We start from the raw sequence: 23,824 nt of genomic DNA, 5'->3' as shown, positions 1-23,824 counted from the left end.
AGAAGCCTGAAAATATCAACATTTTCCTGTAGCTTTTCAATAATTCTATTATGTAGTTATGGTTTGCTTTGACTAATGATTGGATTATCAGGGTGGTAGAATCATTAAGAGAAGTGTAGATTGAATACAATAAGCTATACTTTTTACAAATTGAAGCTTTTCAAGTCTTAGTGATGAAGATAATTATGTGATGTTGTGAATTTGAAGTTCTCTATATGTTGTTTTGATCACCACATAGCAGCAGCTTATTCCTAATGCATTGCATACCTTTTGCAATCAAGAAACTTGCGTAAATTAATATCATCAAATTCATTGAATACAGTAATTGACTGAAAACATCTAGATCTAAAATGCATGTTATTTACAGCAACACTTTAACCTTGAGCATGTTCATGTACATTGTCGCTTATTGGTTGAACCTATTTGTTCCAAATTTCAGGGATGGAGTAAGTGAGTCGCAGTTTACCCAGATCTTGAACATATAATTCGACCAAATCATGTAATCACAAAAACTCATTGCTTTAATTTCTAAGAGATGCTTGCTATTTGTGATCATGATAATTTTAATGAGTTCAGGCCTGCAAATTTCTTGATGAGAAATGGTCTCCTAAGTTCACTGTGATTGTCACTCAAAATAATCATCACACTAAGTTCTTCCAGAGCGGACGTCCTGAAAATGTTCCACCAGGTAAATTTCTTTGTCAACTTTAGAAACAAAAATTGTTTGCTAACGATCCCTTCAATTAATTTAATGAATTACTGGACATAGAACATTTCAACTTGTATTATTTCTATTCAGGTACTGTTATCGATCCGAGGAAAAATGACTCGTGTACTTATGCGAGGATGATTGAGAGTATTGCATTCTCTCAAACTTTGCTATAATTTAAATAATAAATGGTCAGAAAAATGGAAAAATAATATTATAAGGAGGATCCATGTTTTCCAGATCTATCTCGAAGCCTAGTAGGCTTACTTCTTGCTGTTGTGACCAGTCACCAGATGATGTACTAGTAAGACAAAATAATGCAGATGTTTTTCGTTGACTTTTATTTTAATGTTCTATTGTTTGCAATTAGAGCACATAGTGGCCTACACATTAATTATCATTTTCTACACGATGAGATTGGTTCTTCTGCAGATAATTTGCAGAGGCTTGTTCATTCCTTATCTTATGTGTACTTGTATACAGTTTCTTCCACTGCTTCGTCAATGCCACAAAGGGTGCATTTTATGCAACCTACTGGGCTTTTTTGTTGAATAATAATTTTTGGGATCTAAATTATGGAGGTACCACAGTTGTGTATGTACGTAATATATTTACTTTCTTTTTAACTGTTTTAGTTCAGAAGAATTGGCAACAATATTGCTGCAACCTGATGATCTTAGGATGCGTTTGGCATCCAGCATTACACAGCATTACCATCCTGTATAGCATTAAATTAATACAACCCTATGTTTGGCTAAAAACTGACTTCGTATTATACCGCATAACATTACTGTTGTCATACAGTTAAAGCTGCATTAACTAAACCCGTGGGGGGTATCGGGTTTACGCGTGATTGCTTATAAAGAAAGGGCAAAAAAATAGAGTAATCGTTTTTCTTCTTCAAAACACGATTAAGACACAAAACACATCTTCTCTTTGCTTCCATTCTCTTCTCAAAACCCAATCTATCGCCGACACCGGCTCAGCCATAACATTTATCACCGACACTAGCACGGCAACAGCCACTTTGAGTACTCGATGCTGTCAATGCCGTCAAGTTCTCCCGCGCGGCACCCCTACTCCACCATCTCTATGCCGCGGGTCCGCAGCCACTGCACGATATCACAACAAATTCATATTAGCATTTTTGCCTTTATCCATAACTTGAGTGTTTTAAATTATAAAAGCCATTTTTTTAAAAAGATAAAAAAGAAAAATCAGACCCCTGTGACAGTGTTACTTATTCTTTTTTGCTTATTTTCTTTTTTCTTTTCTTCTTCAGAAGAAAAGGATTTAAAGGGAGGAAAAAGGATTTATCGACAAAATAAATAAATAAATGAAGGATGCAAAGAACCGAAAAAAAAAATTGTGGAATGATAACAAGGGAGAAAAAAGAAACAGAGGAAGAAAAGAACAGAGAAGAAATTAAAGAGGGTTGCAGGTTGAAGATTGAAGATTTTGTCCTGTAAAAGAGGGAGATAAAGAGATAAAGAGATAAAGAGATAAAGATGACGTGTCAATGCATAGACACAACTTGTGTTTATTATTTTATAATTTTATTTTACCAAATTTTTTATAGAATTTATTTTACCGTTTGTTTTATTAAACAAGCAAAATATATATTAATTGTTTTGTCATTCATTCCTATTAAATGTATGTTTTATTATTTATTTATATTGTGATACTTTTTTAAAAGTTATTTGATTAAATTAATTGATTCGATTGTTATTTCAAAGTTTATTTCATTTGGGAAATACTAAAAAAGAAAATATTATGTCACCGAAAATTTTATAATTTGTTAGTTTACATATGTTTTATGAAGAATTATAATTCTTTTTTACATTTATAATACAAGAAATTAATGTAAAAGTTTTAAAATTTAAAACTTCTATATTTAATATATTTCTAAGTATTAATAAATATTATTTTATAAATATATAATATAAATTAATCACAAAAAAATAATACAGTACAGTGCAACACTAAACATAGTATAATTAAAAATTAATACAGTACAATATAGCATCAAACATTGTACAACATTATTATAATACAGTGCTAATGCAATACAACATAATACAATACACTTGCATTAAAATAATGCAATACAATATAATACAATACAGTGTACCAAACGCACCCTTAGGGTGTGTTGTGTGTGGTATTGCATAGGATTAATTGTGGGCCCAACATTAATTTAAACTAATAACATGTTTGGGAGCGGTTGAGCCTCATTGAGATTGGGCATCGGGAGGCGTGCTAATGCGGGAACTCTCGCAGTAGCTTGTCTTTTTTTTTTTTTTTTTAACTTTAACTTTATCTTTTAGTTTTACTTAATAATAATAAAAATGGATAAATATATAATATATAATTTATAATATAATATAATATTATTTTTTATTTTTACATCATAATTTATTAATAAATTTATAATTTAATATGATTAATAATAAATACTTAAAAGTATTTAAAATATAATATAATATTACACTATTTAATTATTGTAATATTAATATATAAAATTTAATATTTTAAAATAATATAATATAACAAATAATAAATATTTAAATACAAATGAATTTCAATAATATTAATCTAAAATTAATAATAACATATATAATAATATAAAATATTAGCACAATTCATTTTGTAATTAAATTTCTAAAATTTAAGACCTCTATATTTAGTTTTTTTAAGTACTAATAAATATTATTTTATAAATATATAATATAAATTAATCACAAAAAATTAATACAGTACAATGCAACACCAAACACAGTATAACTAAAAATTAATACAGTACAGTTCAACACCAAACATTGTACAACATTGTTATAATACAGTGCTAATGCAATACAACATAATACAATACACCAGCATAAAAATAATACAATACAACATAATACAATAAAGTGTACCAAACACACCCTTATAGCAGTAGAATGCTGGAAAAGCAACACATTGCTCGTTAATAAAGTACCCTAAAAAATTTATATAAAAACTATGGTGTTTGGCATTCATTAAGCTGACTCTCTCCTTTTCCAATTTGGGTGTTTTCTTCTATTTATATTTTGCTATTTTCTTAATTCCTCTTGCTAGTAGTGATAGGAAAAAAATAATAAATATTTTCTCACTAGGATTTTTTGTTCGTAAATTACTATTGTAATTCAATTCAAACTTCCTTTCATTTTGTTCTTGTTCGCACATCTTAATTAAATTTATTTCTCTAGGTTTTCTTAAATCTCTTAAATGTTTTATTTTGTGCTATCTTGTAGTTGCACCAATCTCTTATGTCCATTTGGCTGCTGCTCATATGTCACAATTCAACAAGTTCGATGAATGTCCAACACATCTTCTAGTCACAGTAATGTGACATCTGCTAGTAGAGTCCCTGTTCTTGAACCGCCCGTACCACATAGAACAACTCTATATTCTTCTGCTAAACATGGCTTTAAAAACTGCTGCAGCAAGAAGGATGCAGAGATAGACATCAATCTAGTCATGTCAGCATCATAACATGTTTGACATTTAGCAAATGGGATCACCATGACAAACACTAATCCTAATCCAAATCCAAATCCAAATGTCAGACCAGGCTGAAAAGAAACAACGTACAAGCCGAACATTATACAGGTACAGGCCAAACATTACACAGTCCACACTGAATTTTTAAAGAAAGTCATGTAAGAGTATTATGGTCTTCTTGCTTTCCCTATAAAGTATAAGCATGTTTTAGGTGATAACACAATGCTAAGAATTTCCAGCATCACATTAAGAGTAACTTTTGTTGACTGAAGAAAATAAAAGAGTCCAATTTGAATTGCTGCAATTTGCCTATAAAATCAAATCAAGCCCTTAAGTCTATTCACATCTATAAAGTTAAACAAGTTTTATTTTGAGGAAACCATGTGTTTATCCCAATTAGCTTTTTTCATCTTCTTTAATTTTACAATTGCTAACTTCACTGCCTCATCCTCTTTAATTTTTTTTGAGGAAACCATGTCATTAAGCTTGACCTCCCAAGTAGCTGCCTCCAGGATTCTATCAACTCTAGCAGCGGCCTGTTCAAGCTTATCCATCTTAAGTGGCTTATCTTGCTTTTCAATAAATTCAGTGGTTTTGAAATCCTAATAAAAATTATTAACCTTTCGAGATTATCTTATCTAAACCTCTTTTATTCTTCTTTATCTGGTCAAATACCATAAAAATTCTAAAGCTCTTCAACTTGGTGTCCCTTGATCTATCACAAAATAAATATCATAGATTTAAACTTTATAAGCTCAATCTCACAAATCTAGTCAAGAAGTTAAACAATTTAAAAAACTTGATCTTCGTGATGCTTTTATTCGTTCAACAATATCTCATAACTTAGGTGGCGTTTGTTTTGTTGTTTGAAATCTGAATAGACCTGAATTAGTCTGAATTTTGAATAGATCTGAATGTCTGAATCTGAATAATATGTTTATTTTTTCTTCTGAATCTCAAAAAATAAGTATTAAGTTGTTTGTTTTTTTCAACTTAAAAAACTAAAAATATGTATTTTTACATTTGTATCCTTATTAAATTTGAATGTCAAATAAATAATATATTAAATACCACAATATTTTAACATTTATAAGTAAAACTATATTCAAGTGAATACATAATTATTTTAGAATTTTAATATATGAAATACCATAAATTTTAAATTTTATCGTATATAATATAAGAAAGAAAAAACAAGGATATTTTTATGTGGGGTAAATGTTTATGGGTGAGTTTGGGATAGACATGAAAAATAAATTATAAAATAAGGATATTTTTTACATTAGCAAGTAATTGACTTAATTCATATTTCTCCATTAAGTAAAAAGCCAAAAAAATTGGCTTATTTTATTAAGTCAAAATTATCTAAAAAGTCTCATTAAATTATAAAACACTTCTAATTAACTTAATTAATTAAGTTAAGTCACTTAAAGTCATTAAATTAAAAAACAAACGCCACCTTAGTAAATCTATCCATTTTTATCACTCCGAAGCTGTGAATTGCAAGGTAATTAAATTTTATATGTTTTCTCCTTACATGAGTGTTATTGTTAAATATATATATTTTTTCGAAAATTCCCAATTATAATGTTAAATTCATTATTATAAACTATTAATATTTTTAATTTTCTACTTAATTAATGTATATTTCTTATTTTTTACAAATTTTAGGAAGAATTCTACCTTCACTCGGTAATCTATTCAAGCTCTTTCATTTAAACCTTTCAGCAAATTAATTACTAGGTGAACTACCTTTCCCCAATAGTAATCTTCATTCTTTGAAAGAAGATTTTTCTAAAAATAATTCGTCTAGTGAGTTAACTACTTCTATTAAATCTTTTTCCTTTGGAAGAACTTGACCCTCTATTCAATAAATTATCAAGTGAATTCTCGTGGTCCACTTTAAATTTTAGTTCTTTGAAGTGATTATTTCTGGTGCCATGTAGTTTTTGGGGAAAAGTTCCACATTCAATCAATAATTTTGCCCGATTGCAATGGTACGACCTTGTATCTAACAAATTTTCAGGTGGGTTACCTGTTTCCACAAAATATCTTAGATCATTGAAAGTGTTGGCCATCATTAAGTGCAATTTTTGTAGTCGAATTACATTTTTACTAAGGAATCTTACTCAACTAATTATACTTCACCTTTCTCAAAATTCTTTTAGAGGAAGAATAGAGTTAGACTTTGAACTGTCAAAAAAATTCTAAAATTTTTTCTCTCCTCAAAGAAGTTATTGCTCACTAAAGCAAGTTCTAATATCACTTTGCTAAAATTTTAGTATATAAGACTATGTTCATACAACCTTATTGAATATCCAAATTTCTTAAAAAATCATTATCATTTAGAGATTCTGAACCTTTCTTCCTATAGAATTCATGGAAAAGTACTTAAATGGAAAAGCTCTAGTATGCAGAATCTCAACTTCATGAACCTTTCTCATAACTTGGCTATTGGTAGGTGTAATGTTTCTGGTCAAATTCTATCTTCACTAAAGAATCTTACTCAACTCATCATGCTTTATCTTTCTGAGAATTCTTTTAGAGGAATGATATAGCTAGATCAAATCCAGTTAACAAGTTATGGGAAACATTCAAGACACTGAGATTCTGCATATCCGGGTCTATAACCATTTAAATATTTTTCTATGAATTCTATTAGAGGAAATATCCAAATTTCTAAATAATGTTGGTTTTTTAAGAAATTTGAATATGCAGTAAGGTTGTATGAACGCAATCCTACATGCTAAAATTCTATGAAGTGATAATAAAACTGATTTTGTTGAGTAATGATAACCTATTTGATGAGAGAGAGAATCCTTTCAAAATTTTTATGTTGTTAAGGAAAAAAAATTAACTCTACCGTTCCTCTAAAAGAATTCCAAGAAAAGTGAAACATGATGAGTTGAGTAAGATTCCCGAGTGAACATGAAATTCAACTTGAAAAATTATATCAACTGATAGCCAATACTTTTAATGACCTATGATTTCCGATAAAAATAGGCAACTCACCCAAAAACTTGTTAAATACAATGTCTAACCATTGCAGAAGTAAAATTACCAATTCAACGAGGAATTTTGCCCCAAAATTGCATGATGCCAGAATTAATCTCTTCAAATAACTAAAATTTTCAGTGGACCATGGAAATTCACTTGATAATTTGTTGAATGAAAAGTGAAGTTCTTCCGAAGAAAAAAACTTCCAATGGAAAATAGGTAACTCACTAAACAAATTATTTCTAAAAAGAGTTCTTTAAACAAAACGAAGATTATCAATGAAAAAGGTAGCTCACCCAGTAAATCATTTGTTGAAAGGTCTAAATGAAGGAGCTTAAATAGATTACCAAATAATGGTAGAATTCTTCCTAAAATTTGTAAAAGAAAAAGATATCAATTAAGTAAAAATTAAAAACAATAATAATTTATAATAATGAATTTAACTTTGGTAATTTTCAGGGTAAAAAATATATATTTAACAATACCATGCATGTTTATTAATTAAAGAGAAAATTTATAAAATTTAATTACCTTATAATTCACAGCTTTAGAGAGATAAAAATGTCAAGAAAGATAGATTTGCTAAGTTATGAGATGTTATTGAATGAATAGAAACATCACGACGGTCAAGTATTTTTAGATTGCTTAACTTTTCAACTAAATTTGCGAGATTCATCTTTTAAAGTTCAAGTCCATGATATTCATTTCGTGATAGATCAATGGACAACAAGTTGAAAAGCTCTAAAATATTTTATCGTATTTGACCAAAGAAATAAAAATAAGACAGGTTTAGATAAGATATCCTCGAAAGATTGATAATTTCTGTTGGGATTTCAAAACTACTAAAAGGAAATCTAAGTTGTAGCACTGCCTCTTAAGATTTGTCAGAAAATAGTATAGTAGAGTTCTTACAAATGTTCACCATCGTGACTAAAAGATGTGTCGAACATTTCATTGAATTTGATGAATTGCGACATATGAGCAACAGCCAAGCAGGTATGGCAGATTGGTGCAACTACAAGATCACACAAAATAAAACGTTCAAGAGCTGTAGGAAAACCAAGGGAAATAAATTTAATTAAGACATGCAAACAACTAGAACAAAATGAAAGAAAATCTGAGTTGAATTACAATAATAACTTTTAACAAAAGAACTCTAGTTGGAAATATCTATCATTTTCTTTTTCCTATCATTACTAGAAAGAAGGAAAAAAAAAAAAAAATTTTAAAAATTAAAACACTAAATTTGCAAAAGGAGATTGCCAGCGTACCATATGCCAAACACCATAATTCTTGTGCCAGTTCTTTCAGGGCACTTCATAACAAGCAATGCACTTTTTTTCTATATTCTACAGCTACAAGATCATGAGATTGCAGTAATACTGCTCCCACTTCCTCAGAAGTAAAACAAATAAAAGAGAGTAGATGTATTACCAACAGATACGGCTGTGGTGCTTCTTTTGTACCTGCATAATTTAGACACGAAAAATTATTATTGAACAGAAAAGTACAGTAGTTGGCATAGAATGCACCCTTTTATTGCATTGATGAAGTAGTGAAAAAATTTATATACACTTACACGGAAGATAAGAAATGAACAAGTTCGTGCAAATCATTTGCTGAAAAACCAATCTCGTCATTAGAACATGATAATCTGTAGGTCACAATGTGCCCTGATTGCAAACAATAAAACATTAATTATAAAAGCCAACTGAAAACACCTACTTTTTTTGTCCTTGTAGTACATCATCTGGTCACAACAGCAAGTAAACCTATAGCCTTCCAGATACTTCCGAAAAAGATGGATCATCCTTGTAATATTAGTTTTCCATTTTTCTAACCATTTATTATTTAAATTATAGCAAAGGTTGAAAGAATGCAATACTCACAATCTTCCTGGCATAAACACTCAACTAGAAGTCATTGTTCCTTAGATGACAGACTCCTTTGTCAATAACAGTACCTGCACAAAAATAATGAGAGGCGAAATGCTATATGCTCAGGAAATCATTGAAAGGATCTTCGGCAAACAAGCTTTTTTCTAGAGTTGGCAAAGAAATTTACCAGGTGGAACATTTTCAGGATGTCCACTTTGGAAGAACCTAGTGTGATGATTCTCTTGAGCAACAATCACAGTGAACTTAGGAGACCATTTTCCATCAAGGAATTTGCTGGCCTGAACTCATTAAAACTATCATGATCTCTCTTAGAAATTAAAGCAAAGAGGTTTTGTGACTACCTCAATGATTTGGTCCAATTCTATGTTCAAGACCTGGGTAAACTGTGACCCACTCACTCCATCCCTGAAATATGAAATCAATAGATGCAACCAATAAGTGACGAAGTACATGATCATGCTCAAGGTCAAAGTGTTCTAAATGACACGTATTTTAGATCTAGATATTTTCGGTCAATTACTGTATTCAATGAATTTTATGACATCAGTTTAAGCAAAATTAAATTTAATGTCAAAACAACGATTATTCATTGAGGGATTATTTTAATGTAAGATGGAAGCCGATAATACTTAGGATACTACTAAATTAAAAGATTAACAAACTTGATATTTTGGTTCTTGATTAATTATGGAGATCACTCAAAAAAAGAACAAAAAGGAAAGGATAATTAATCAAACATCAGTAAGAAAATACAGGATAAATCACAAGATCAAAGAAATTTTAGACCTGCTGTTTGCAATTACATTTGGTATCATCATGGTTCGAGAAACAAACCCACCACTCAATGCCACCAATATTTGAAACCAAAAGAGAAAAAGATGGTAACAATACAAAATAAAAGAAAAACAAAACTCAACAAATTTTGATGATTAAATTAAGAGAATTGCTTCTGAAATCCAGATCCTCATCGGTATCTTCCTGCTCCTTGTCCAGAAACAGCAAATAACCCATGGCTAACTCAGTTCATAGCTATGTCAAACTACAGATTCTTTCATGGGAGAGAAAGAAAGTTGGTAATACTTGAAACTGAGAATTAGCAGATTAACTTACGCACATATGCAATTACTAAATACAAGGCTGCAGAAATTTTAGTTACCTCTACTCTAAAGTACTTCTTGACAGGACCGGTATTAGATTTGCCTCCAGCTCCAACTGACTCAGTCCCCACCACTCTTCTTTTGTGTGGTCAAACAAGGAGCTGCACCCTAAGAACAAGTAAAAGAAGATATAATCGAAAGAATGAATTCTAGACAAAAATGCAATTCAGATAAAACACAAACGAGGAGAGAGGATGGAAGTATGTAATGTACTCACAGCAGCAGAGGCATCTTGGCCAAGCTGCGCAAGCTGGAGGCCGAGACTTTGTTTATTACTACATCACTACATATATGATTGCCTGAATATATATGGCTAAAGTGCTTAGTAGGGGTGCGCATCGGTAACAACATTTCAAGTAAACAACACATAAAAATAAAAAATAAGTATAATAAAGCTATTGAAGTTACATCTCTAAAATAAAAAAGACAATCATTATTGATAATCCGTCTCCATCGCCATCAACGCTCAAGAAAAGAAAAAGCTTACATTTAGATTCTTTTGTCCATCCGTGAGGGAAAGACAGGAGCAGCTCCAAGAAAATCACAGCTTTCACTACTTATCACAAACCTATCAGCGGAAATTACATCAACTAACTCACTAAAGAGGTCTAGACCTAAGCATTTAAGTTTGATCCAAGAGGATGAATATAGAGTTCATAATTTGAAAATTTGTGTCATCTAGAGATATATGGGAAACAATAACATTAAGTATGCTAACTTTTGGAGTTATATGCATATCAGTAGCAGTAGATATTCTCATAATGCATAAATCAAGCCCCATAGATCTATTATTATGATTCAGAGCAATTGTTAGTGAATACCTTCAAGTTGGTCAGCATCTTTATAGCTGTAAAAAGAGTGAATAGATGCTTAAAATGTCAACTTTGATAAAGTATCAAGCTAAAAAATATTAATTACATGTTAAGTGCTAAGTAGATGTTCGGCAAAAATAAAATCCAATTTATTACAATGGAATCTTCCCATTTCAAAGAAAAAGAAAAAGGCAAAATGGAGATCATATTGAAGTACAAATTATAGGGATATAAAACAGCAGCCAAAGTTTTTCTGCACAAACATTAGTAGGACAGTCCCTGGAAATTTCCTGGTGTTGTTTTTGCAGCATAACGGCTGAACAACACCTGGAAATTTCCAAGCGCAGTTTTTCTACACAAACAGCAGCAAAACAGCACCTGGAAACATGCAGCTGCTGTTTTTGCTGCATAACAGCAGCGAAGCAGCACCTAGAAACTTCCATGTTTTGTTTTTGCTGCATAACAGCAGTTAAGCAGCACCTAGAGACTTCTACATGCTATTTTTGTGCATAAACAACAGCAAAACAGCACCTGAAAATTTACATGTGCTGTTTTTACTACATAACAGCAGCTAAGCAGCACCTAGAAACTTCCAGGTGCTGTTTTTATGCATAAACAATAGCAAAAACAAATTGCATACGACGCTTAAAATGAAACTGCATTCCTAACACACCATTATTAAGCAAACTAAACTCTACATATAATATAATTAACTAATTTAGCTCATCACCCTGTAAGATTACATCAAAATAATCAATGACATCTTATGTTTAAACTAAAATATCTTTTAAGTGGGAACTAGATCAAAATTAAAGAACTAAGAGAAATTTATCAAAACAAGTTAAAAATACAAAGACTATAACTCAAAAATCTTGAAAGAATTACAGAGCAAATTAACACACTCTTATGATATAGTTAAGAGATAGTAAAGTATGGACAAATGATTAAAGTACTATCAAATTCTCCGATTTTCATATTGTAGTTAAAGATGAAGATACAACAAATAAAAATACTTGAATTATAATTTTTATCTAAAAACAATTAAATTCTCAAAACGAAATTCAAAATAGCTCTTTGAAAATTAAAGGTCCTTTAGAAGCAGCACCATAGATACAAGTATTTATAACACTTGCACACAACAAAAATTTAAAAGCCTCTTCCTGAATTTGATCAGCTAAGTCTCTATTAGGTGCCAATACTAACACTACAGCACCTTCACCTTGATTATGAAGAACCTAAGTCAGTTACGAAAGGAAAATGGAAAATGTGAACAAGAAGTTTTATTTAGATATTTTATCAAACACTTGGAGGGCTTTAACTGTTACCTCTACTTTTAATCAAATGCCATCCACTTTTAAATAAACTTATTTTGACTAGGCTTTTTTTTAGGCAAAATAAATCAAACCATTATTTTGAATAGGCTTTTTTTTAGGCAAAATAAATCAAACCAAGTAAAAAAAATTCTCAATCAAACAAAATCAAACTAATTCCAAAAAATATTTGTTGAATAAAGCTATTCACCGCAAGCTTAAAGCCAGGCATCACATTTCATTGAATTTAATAAGCATTTAATTAAGTTGGCATATCTATCCAGACATGCACAAGTAAATAAATGAAGACAAGGTATATCTCAACAAAATGAGGAACAAACTACTTCAAAATCTGTTTTTTTAATTTTCACCCAAAAGCAAGCCCAATTTCATAATCATATTAACAAAATTTTAAAAATTAGTTCTCAGTATCTTTTGGTAGCATGCGTCATAGATTAACATCATACCCAATTTCTTCATGATGTCAACAAAGAATAGCAATTGCGGCAAAGAGATTGGACATTCACGCATGTCAGTGGTGGCCAATGGCTATTAGGGTTTGTTTAATGGCAAGGATTGTGATAGTGTGCGCAAAAAAAATAAGTAAACCAAAAAAAAAAAAAAGCAATGAGCAAAAATAAAGAATTGAAAGGCCATGAGATCAGTTTAGAGTTAGGCAAAATACCTAAAAATCACAGCCGCCGTTGACCATTGTGGAAGTTGTGCTGCCGTTTGACTATTGTGGAAGCAGAAGAGGAGAGGAATTAATAATTAGGGATTTTGATTCCGTTGCCCACGAGCCCGCGTCAGGTGAGAGGGCGAGACTGAGGGAGTAGGGCTGGGAGGTTGTGCATGTGGCGCTGTTCACCGTGCCGTTCACTGTTATCAAATAAGAAGAGAAGAGAGGAATTAGCTTCCGCAGCACGCATGAGGTGAGAGACTTTTTCCTTTTTTTTTTCCCCAACAAATATATATGGCCGGATTGGAATGTGTGCTTGTTATCGTTTCTACAGGTTTAAGGTTTTGTGAATTTTTTTAATTATTTATTAATTAAACTCATATCAACCATTGGAATCATTATATTGATTCCTTAGGGTTGCACTTTTATTATGTTTTCTGGACACAAGAATTAGTAATTTTTTATATATGCATGATGTAACTCTAACAACATGATGTAAAACTTAAATGCTTTAGTGATATCTTAAAGTTGATTTTATCAATATCTGTTATTTAAAGTTTCCATTCTTTCTTCACTTTATTTTTGTAGATTATTTATTTATTAACATGTTAATTTTGTCTGATTTGTTGAGTTATATTTCTGTTTGGAACACTACCTTTCTATACAAGTTTGTTTCTTCATACAAATACGCTGTTCTTGTTAATGGGATCTTTTCTTTGGTTATTTTATTTACTTCTGTTGTGTTGCTCTTTCTTCTTTTTTGTTTTTCTTCATTTCTCTTGGTCCAGGGCTTTTCAGCTAGGAATTCTTATTGGACAAAGTTTAATTTGTTTCGTAACTTGAACTTTTCAAAATTCTAGCAATGACTCTTGCCTTATATGCCCGAGTTGGCACTAGCCCAGTTGTTAAGGAAATGCCCCCTTATATTGAATGCACATATTTCACATAATTACAGTGGCAATGCAATATTCTTTCTTACCTTGATGATTAGAAAGTTCAGCAATCAAAAGGCCAATTATATCAGGTTTTGTTTCTTCCATAGCTGAGTGATGTTCTTGCAGTTCCTGAATCCAAAATAGAAGAGAAGTCAGTGAAGAAGCTTATTTATAACCAAAATAATGATGACAAAAAATGGTTACAAATTGAATCCTTAAAAGCACCTATAAATTATCACCAAAGAGTTTTACTTGGGCTGTTGCTTTGTCATCCTGAATCCCAATAAATGCTTCAAATGTTTGCCTAATATAAATACAGTACGACTAATGAGCTATTCTTGCTGTAATTTCAAGTACAGATGAGCTTTTTTTTTTGGTGTAATTTATTTTCTATTCTTGTTACTTGAAAATCGTACAAATACACTATACTAATTCTTTATAAAATTTTACCTTGTACCCAAAAATTGCCTCTTCACATATCTCGTATGGCCCAATGGTGATATTCAGCTTGGAATCCAACATCCAACAAGAAAAAGGGATAAAAATATGCCAAGAAATCCAAGTAGCACATTAACGGTGTTTGATAGGAATTCTTTGAAGAGGTGGACTCAACTTAATCTTATGTGCAATGCAGTCTCCAAGCTTATGGTCAACTAGAAACATATTAATTCTAATTTACATATTACATTGCTATAGCTCTTATCAGATATACATAGCTCCATCAGGTCGGTTGCACTGAATCCATTATGTCTTGGTCAATGGTCTGCAATCGGCATACTCATTTAGAAATCCAAAGAATTTGATTCAAATAGACTTTCAAAAATAATAAATTTCCTTCTTACATTTCCTTTCTCAATCATATTAATAATTAGAATCTTGAGGAGATTAAGCATGTGCAGTTTCTTATGTGTGAATGTTGGTGTTTGAAAGGAAATTGTTACGTCAAGTTTCAATACAATATTCCTTTCATGAGCCTAATATAAAATCTGTACCTTTTATAATTAACACTTGAAGAGATCACACGTTCAAATAGAATTTTTGTGAATAAGATAATGATAAGATTTTGGGTTCATTTCAAGTAAAGAAAATTAGAAATCCAAAGTCTCTGATGACTCTGTTCCAGAGCAGAGAATCGAAACGATGTTGCTTAGAAAGAAAGAACAGAAAAGGAGTACAAATATAAAGAAGAAGGAGGTAAAAAAACAGATTCAACTTGTTCCTAGTACCTAATATAAGCAAACTCCTCATGCACTGCTTTTCTTCATTAAGACTAGCTGTCTTTGTTAAAGCATCTTCAAAAGCTAGCAAATCTTGTGGGTTAATACAAAGGAGAGAAAGTGGAACCTGGAAAAACCCAAGAAAAAAAAAGAAAAATACTTCCATCACCAGGTTGTTGAGCAACTACTGTAATCAAAGCTTATCCCAGACTCACAATCTATATGTGATGAATTATAGAACTAACCTGTCTCGGACCAGGATCTCTATCACGCATATATATAAATATCTCACGACAAAGACCAACCAGATCAGCACTAGTAACAGCATTTGCCTCAAGAGCGAGACATCGGATAATAGCAGAAAACAGATCTTTCGGAACAAATTGCCAGAGTTGCATATTATTTGATTAAGTAATATTATTCAAAACAAACAAAGTGGTATTGTATAAAGTAATACCATCATGTTTTGTTGCTGCAAAAAAGCTGAGCTGGGAATAGTAGAAGGAATATCACACTCTCCAGTAGTAAAAGCAATGTTTGCACCTGTCATGGGAAACAATTATCAAGTTAAGCCTTATTAGTTCTTATCTAACATCAGAAGGAGTCAACGACCACATCCTGTTCATGCCCCACAACCAACTATTGTCTTCAGCATCACCCCCCCAAAATCGCCAAGATAACCCAAGCAACTTTTAATTTGTTCCACTGGGTATTATCAAAATCAAGTTATATATTATTGCCACCTTTCATGCAATCATATCAAATATAGAAAGTCCGGCCACAGCATGTTTTACCAGTTGTTAATATTTAAGGCAAAGGATTTCAAGTCCATGGGGACGTTTTCTTGATTATTTGATTTCCTAAAATAATAATTAAATTTCAGATAAGCATTAATGGCTAGAAGTAAAGACGGAAAAAAAGAAAAAACATACTGGCCAGATAAAATCTGGTCCCTGTCCTGTAGCTCTGCCTCAAGGAAGCGACAGCCCGCATATACTTCTCATTTTAATAAGGATGCTTGTGCCTGCAGAGAGGGATACAAAAATTAGACTCAACATTCAAATTGCCGCGACAGTTTAACTGCCCATAAATTAAAATAATAAAATTGTAACAACCCCATTTTGTCACCTGCAGTTTTGTCATGGAAGTGAAGGCCAGCCATAAGACTATAATCCATGATTCTCTCAGCCTCGAAGAACTCACAATCTCGTTCAATTTGCCCGAAAAATATTAAGATAAGATTACAATAAATGTTAGAATATTAAAAGAATAAGCCAGGGAGATTCAAATGCCAACAAGCAGAAAAATGACAATGAAGAGTCCACAAACGTACTTTATGAGTTCTCGGTAACAATTTCATTGGAGGAAAAACACAAAATTGAGATCCAGGTCCTTTAGAGTAGTGGTTTCATCAATCTCCTCCAAAGGCTTATCTACTGAGCGCCCATGTGAGGATCCTTTAAGGGCAAAATGTCGATGGATTCTATAACCCGAGCAGAACAAATTGCCCATGACAATGAAGCAGGTCTGATTTCCAAAGACAAATGTTTCCAATTGGCTTAACCCAATGCACGCCATAGAATTTTGTCACAAGAGAATTCTCAAACCCACAAACATGTTGGCAATAACTTGGAAGCTTCCTAATGTAGGACCCATAACATAAGAAAGCAAACATGCAAACAAAAGGGTCCGCCTACTCTGCAACAGTTGCACGGTACTCAAATCTTGTCCTTTTCTGATATAGCTAATAGATCTAGGTAGTGTTTATTTTCTGGAGTGGGAGTGTGGAGTGTGGATTCCTCCCACTCCAGTATTTACTTACCTTAAAAAAAGGGAGAGTGGGAGTGGGAATCCGTGGGTCCCATCCAAATTTGGAGTGGGGAGTGGGATTCCCACTCCCATTGGGGGAGGTGGGAGTGGGAATCCACTCCCCCCTCTTCCCATTTTATCCTTATAAAATTAAAATAAATAAATAATATTTAATAAAATAAATAAATAATATTTCATAAAATAAATAATATTTCATAAAATAAATAATATCATATTTATTAAAAATAATAATTATATCATATTTATTTTATTAAATTTCATAAAATAAAAATAAATAAATATTATATTTAAATTAATAATATTAAACATTAATTTTAATAAATATTAATTATTTATTTATTTAATAATAATAAATATTTTATTCTAAAAATATTAATTTTGTACTATATTATCAATAATAATATTTCATTTGTGTTGCTATTATTAATAATTTTTATTCACATAATTTAAATTAAAATTAATAAAAAATTATGATTTACATAATTAAGAATATTAGTAATTATTATTAATTTATAAATATAATAAAATATTTATTTTATTTTCTAAATATATTTTTTATTAATTTTTTAATTACAAATTATAATTCTGTACATAAGGATAAAATTGTAATTTAAAACAATTTACTCCCAATCCAAGACAAAGTAAACAAATAATTGAGATTCTAATTGACAATCCATACTTTCATTTAGTCTAAGTAAACACCATACTCTCACTCTCACTCCACACTCCTAATCTAAGGATTCCCACTCCTCAGGATTCCCACTCCAATTCAAAAAGTAAACGCAGCACTAATGGCTAAAGTGTTCGACGACTGGTATGTGTTTAATTGGTTATTAACACTTAAGTCTCTACTATTTATTTCAAAATCATAAAAATTAAAATTTTAAAAAAATTTACTTAAGGCAAAATAATAATAATGACAACAATATTACTTAAAAAAAATCTATGAAGTTTAATAATACCAATGATGATGATGTTGACAATATTAATAATAATATAATAATTAAAATAATAAATTATATATATTTTAATAATTGTAATAAAATAATAAAATAAATAAATAATAATAATGACTTAATTAAAGTAATTGTAACAATTAAAATAATAAAATTAATTAATTTCATAATAATAATAATTAATGACAACAATAATAATACATAATAATTAAAATAATAAATTTTAATGATAATAATAATATTAATCATGTTAATAATGATGACATTTATGGTAGTAATAAAAATACATCACAATAATTAAAATATTAAAATTAATAATTTTAATAATATTACTATTAATAAAATAATAATAACAATAATTAATAATAATTGAAATAATAAATTTAATTTATTTTAATAATAGTAATAAAAATAAAAAAATTAATAAATAACAATAATGAGTTAATTAAAGTAATTGTAACAATTAAAACAATAAAATTAATTAATTTCATAATAATAATAATTGATGACAGTAATAATAATACATAATAATTAAAATGATAAAATAATAAATTTTAATGATAATAATAATATTATTAATAATATTAATAATGATGACATTTATGGTAGTAATAATAATACATGACAATAATTAAAATATTAAATTTAATAATTTTAATAATATTACTATTAATAAAATAATAATAACAATAATTAATAATGATTAAAATAATAAATTTAATATATTTTAATAATAGTAATTAAAATAATAAATTTAATAAATAACAATAATGACTTAATTAAAGTAATTGTAACAATAAAATAATAAAATAAATTAATTTCATGATAATAATAATAATTAATGACAACAATAATAATACATAATAATTAAAATAATAAATTAATAAGTTTTAATGATAATAATAATATTATTAATAATATTAATAATGATGACATTTATGGTAGTAATAATAATACATGACAATAATTAAAATAATAAATTTTAATAATAATAACAATAATAATAATATAATAATAATGACATTAATAAATATAATAATAGTAACAATTAATTTTTTAAAAAACTTATTTTATCCCAAAAGAGGACTCATATATAAAAATTTGTAACTTCTAGTGTTTATTCAATTTTTTATAAAATATAAGTATTGGTATGTAATTAATTAAAAAAGACAAAACTGAGTGGTATGCTGCAACCATTGCACCATAATTCATCCCAAACAATAACACTTAAAACATGTTGGCAATAACTTGGAAGCTTCCTAATGTAGGACCCATAACATAAGAAAGCAAATATACAAACAATAACACTTAAAACTCATCATCAATCATTAGGACTTGGCTGCGGTGCAACTGTGGCGCGGTGCAATTGTGGTACCGTACCACAGTAGCACCCAGCCGTTGGATCTACTTAGATGAAGGGGTGCAACTATGGATCCAAGTGGATTCAACGGCTGGATGCAACTATGTCGCGGTACCACAGTTGCACCGTAGCCGGATTCCAATCATTAATCAAATTTCACAGTTTCTCATAATTGATTATTAAGCCTAATGCAAGTGTAATTGACATAATAGCTCATTGGCATGAGTTGAAGTTGATGATTGAACACAAGAACCACATCTACCATTACTCTTTCAGTAAACCAAGCTCGCTCCAGCTTTATTTTAGACTTCTTCAGACTCATCAAACTGGATTCGGGTTTGGATTTGGCGGATCTTGGCCTTGTATTTTGGAGAATTGAGAGAGCGAGTCAGATTTGGGAATGAAAAATGGAGAGAGTGCTTTTTTTTTTTTCCCGATTTTCTTTTCCCTTTCTTCTATGGTGACATTGAAACTTGAGAGACATATTATTTTACCGTCTTTTTTAGAAAATGGAAAAAATGAATATTATATAAAAAATAATGAGTGAATTTTAAATTTTAAATATTTTTTTATTGTTGAAGATATCATAATTGTTATGACATTATTTTTTTAATTAAATTAAAGATAAATTTGATTTTATTATATGTGTGTGTGTGTGTACACGTAACATAATTAAAAAACTAAATGTTATCACTATTCAATTAATTTATTCATGCCAAATATATTTGTTCATCCTAATTTGTATAAAATGCTTGTGCTTCTATCATTATTGATTTTGAAATTATTTCGATTTTTTTATCTCAAATAATGAGGCATTTTTTGACACATTGACTCTTTTAAATTTAATGATATCTTTATATATTTCATTTATTGTTTTAATCTAACATTGTTTTATAAGCGAAGCTATAAACTCTTGTATAAACGTATTTTATATAAATTGATATAGTATAAATTCATTGGTTGAATGAAATTACAAAATAATAAAAATAAATAATGTAGGTCAACAACTATTAATTCAACTAAATGAATTATGTTACATCAGCTTGTAGAAAATAAGATTATACTAGAGTTTGTATGATATGATTATTTTTTTCCCAAATCCGTCATATATTTATGTTTCTTGGTCTATATCCAGATTCAAGAAAAATAATAATAATTAAGGATGGACAAAACTGATATGGACTCGAAAAATTATATGTTTGGTTTGATTTTCTGGGAGTTCGCTTTGGAACTTTTCTTAGAAGAGGCTAAATATACCAGTTCGGTATAAAATCAAATACTCCAGTTTAGTTTTTCTTTCAAAATTTTAAATCCAAAAACTGAACCGAAAAATCAAAAAACTAATTTCTAAATTAAAGAAATGCCACAAGGTGTTTAGGGAGGGTAGAATTGGATCGATTCAGTTTGGTTTTTGGTTTCGATTTGATTTTTCAAATTTGGTTCGGTTTTTTATAACTAAAAAGACTGAATGGATTAATAAAAAAAGCGAATCTAAGGGAAATTTTGAAATTGATTTTTTAAAATTTCCAAACTAAGCCGAACTACAAATTTTGATTTATTCTAAAATCAAACCGTTCCAAACCGGTGTCCACTCCTAATAATAATGATCTATAACTACTTTGGATAAATAAAAACAAAAATTAAGATGCAAACCTATTGTATATCCATCATGAACTCATCAATTAAATTCATACTTACTTTAAATCTCTTACTATCATTTTAATATGATATTATCTAAAATTATTAAATACACAAAAATGTTTTCAAATACTTTCAAAACAATGCGAATAATTCAAATACACAAAAAGGTTTTCAAATACTTTCAAAACAATGCCAATAATTCATCTCTCAACCAATTTTACACTAAATTCGGGTCACCTAACTTACTCGGAAACCTCATGCGAGCATTATTTTACTCAATTTTCTCTAAATTCTGATTAAGTCTGAAACTCAAAACCAAACTAATGAATCTAAATTTGATTAAGTGCGAAATGAAACCAAAATTTTGTAACTACTCATAGGACTATTAAATTAAAGGAAAAAGGGTAAATTAATATTAGAGTAATAAATTAGTCTTCAGAATTTTAAAATAATAAAAAACTTAGAAAAATAACATAAAACTTGTAAGTTAATGAAACAAATTTATAAACCACACATAAAACTAGTAAATTAAAGGAAAATGGGTAAATTAATGTTGGAGTAGTAAATTGGTCTTCAGAATTGTGAAAAAAAAAAAGAAAAAGAACATAAAACTTGTAAATTGACATTAAGTGTGAAATGAAATAAAGATTTTGTAAACGTTACATAGGACTAGTAAATTGAAGGAAAAATGGGTAAATCAATATTAGAGTGGTAAATTGATCTTCAGAATTGTAAAAAAAATAAAAAACTTAGAAAAATAACATAAAACTTATAAATTGAGATTAAGTATGAAATGAAACAAAAATTTTGTAAAGCACACATAGAACTACTAAATTGAAGAAAAAAGGAATAAATTAGTGTTGGAGTAGTAAATTCTTCATAATTGTACTAAAATAAAAAACTTAGAAAAAGAACATAAAATTTGTAAATTGGCATTATATGTGAAATGGAACAAAGATTTTGTAAACCATACACAAGACTAGTAAATTGAAGGAAAAAATGGTAAATTAATGTTGAAGTGGCAAATTGATCTTCAGAATTAAAAAAAAAACATAGAAAAATAATATAAAAAATTGTAAATTGACATTAAGTATGAAATGAAACAAAAATTTTGTAAACCACACATAGGATTAGTAAATTGAATGAAAAAGGGGTAAGTTGATGTTGGACTGGTAAATTGGTCTCCAGAATTGTAAAAAAATATAAACTTATAAAGAGAATATATAACTTGTAGATTGATATTAAGTGTAAAATGAAACAAAGATTTTATAAACAATACACATAAGATTAGTAAATTGAAGGAAAAATGGGTGGGCGATTCTAGATTTTGGCAGAGTGTTAACTTTGAGAAAATCCCACCCTACTGTGCTTCTTATAAGCAACTCAGTCACACTACTAAGGCATGCCGTGAGACCAATTCGAGATTTCATCTCAAACACTAGAGCACGACACCTAACAAAGTGAAAGGAGTCCAGACTTCGGCTGCAATTCAAACTTTAGATCCATTAACGGAGCCTTCTATCACTTCGAAATCCACAGATAGACGGTCTTTGCTTACTAGGGGATCACCTATAGAGACCCGATTCGATGATACAGGCGCCTCTATTGCTAAGGATTCGACTCCAAATCACCTACCTGGGTCCTGGTTGGAGATTCAGATGCTTGTAGGGATTCCGCAAGCACAACCTTCTTTAGTTCCACTGGGCAGATACCTTACAGATGGTCATGGGCTTCAACACTCACAATATTAACATTAAGTGCGAAATGAAACAAAAAGTTTATAAACCACACATAGGACTAATAAATTGAAACAAAAGGGTTAAATTAATGTTTGAGTAGTAAATTAGTCTTTAGAATTGTGAAAAAAACATAAAACTTATAAATTGACATAAAGTGTGAAATAAGATAAAAATGTTGTAAATCACACATAGAACTGATAATTGAAAGTAAAAGTGGAAAATTAATGTAAGAGTTGTAAATTAGTTTTTAGAATTATAAATAAAACAAAAAAATTATAAATATTACATTAAACTTGCAAATCAACATTAAATTTTAAATAACATATTAATTTTGTAAATCACATATAAGATTAGTAAATGTAACCTGCAACTTGAACTAAAAAAGATAATTAATTGCTACTTAAGTAATTGGTTACCTACATATTAAGAATTAATGGTGGAGATTTTTCATTTAAATCCAATGATCCATAACTGTTAAGGCATCAATGCCATAATTTTAATTATGGTATTATAGAATGGCCTATTTTTTAATTCAAGTTAGGTGATTAATTAGCTTTATGCAAGACTAATACTACTTTGTGGAATAGTCAAATCTTATTTGTCATTATTGCTTGTGGTAGGCATGACATTCATACAAAACTTAGATAGTTGAAATGCTGGTTTCTTTGTCTTGTTTTGTATGTGTGCTAGCTGCTAAGTCACTAAAAAGTTGTATTCTTGTTTGCTCAAGGTCGAGCCTTTTATTCATTTAATTTATTTGATTCTCATATTCTCCAACTACAACTGAGGTTTGCTCCAAAAGAAGCTACCTTAAAAGTTTTAGAACTTGCTATAAACCTCATATATTTGTCCTTGCAAGTTATTGCATATACTAGTTAGTTTTATATATGCTTGTAACATTTTTGACCAAATAGCTCAGAGAAACTTGGTTTAACCTAGCATTTTAGGATTTATTCAGTATTATTTTTGAATTTGTATTTTCAGAAAATAAAAATGAAAATGAAAATGGTGTTTGCAGTTACTGTATTTTGAAATTAAATATACATTTGGTATCATTTT

General features: G+C 29.4%; 1 protein-coding gene, 2 long non-coding RNA genes and 1 pseudogene across 5 annotated transcripts; all 4 read right to left on the bottom strand.

Annotated features, from left to right (window-relative positions):
* Positions 1-1,588: 1,588 nt before the first annotated feature.
* On the bottom strand, positions 1,589-2,070 carry LOC112098502. The gene is made up of 2 exons (XR_002905609.1): positions 1,933-2,070; positions 1,589-1,821 (listed from the first exon to the last, which is right to left on the bottom strand). It is a non-coding gene; the product is annotated as an uncharacterized LOC112098502 (long non-coding RNA).
* Positions 2,071-8,040: 5,970 nt separating this feature from the next.
* On the bottom strand, positions 8,041-11,254 carry LOC18041921. 3 transcript variants are annotated; one of them, XR_002905607.1, is made up of 9 exons: positions 10,774-11,254; positions 10,504-10,585; positions 10,286-10,394; positions 9,296-9,534; positions 9,121-9,194; positions 8,957-9,020; positions 8,811-8,850; positions 8,666-8,697; positions 8,041-8,246 (listed from the first exon to the last, which is right to left on the bottom strand). It is a non-coding gene; the product is annotated as an uncharacterized LOC18041921 (long non-coding RNA). The 3 variants fall into 3 exon arrangements; XR_002905606.1 differs by having other exon boundaries at positions 10,504-11,254; XR_002905608.1 differs by lacking the exon at positions 8,957-9,020 and having other exon boundaries at positions 8,811-8,904; positions 10,504-11,254.
* A 2,774-nt stretch (positions 11,255-14,028) lies between these two features.
* Positions 14,029-15,641, bottom strand: LOC18041787 (protein HASTY 1). The gene is made up of 4 exons (XM_006432512.2): positions 15,485-15,641; positions 15,227-15,366; positions 14,275-14,326; positions 14,029-14,151 (listed from the first exon to the last, which is right to left on the bottom strand). Exons 1-4 carry the CDS (start codon positions 15,635-15,637, stop codon positions 14,029-14,031), a joined length of 468 nt encoding a protein of 155 aa, XP_006432575.2. The 5' UTR covers positions 15,638-15,641.
* A 107-nt stretch (positions 15,642-15,748) lies between these two features.
* LOC112098063 lies at positions 15,749-16,914 on the bottom strand (annotated as a pseudogene).
* Positions 16,915-23,824: the final 6,910 nt, after the last annotated feature.

The sequence above is a fragment of the Citrus clementina genome, unplaced genomic scaffold, assembly GCF_000493195.1.
Source record: "Citrus clementina cultivar Clemenules unplaced genomic scaffold, Citrus_clementina_v1.0 scaffold_5, whole genome shotgun sequence".
Classification (NCBI taxonomy): domain Eukaryota; kingdom Viridiplantae; phylum Streptophyta; class Magnoliopsida; order Sapindales; family Rutaceae; genus Citrus; species Citrus x clementina.
Note: the sequence above shows the minus strand (reverse complement) of the source record. Positions and strands in the feature narration are given on the sequence as shown.

Coding starts and splice junctions, on each gene's coding strand:
- LOC18041787 (XM_006432512.2), bottom strand. CDS start 15,637: ATGCAACTCTGGCAATTTGTTCCGAAAGATCTGTTTTCTGCTATTATC. Junction 15,367..15,484: donor GAGATCCTGGTCCGAGACAG/GTTAGTTCTATA, acceptor GGGTTTTTCCAG/GTTCCACTTTCTCTCCTTTG. Junction 14,327..15,226: donor ACTAGGAACAAGTTGAATCT/GTTTTTTTACCT, acceptor TATTTATATTAG/GCAAACATTTGAAGCATTTA.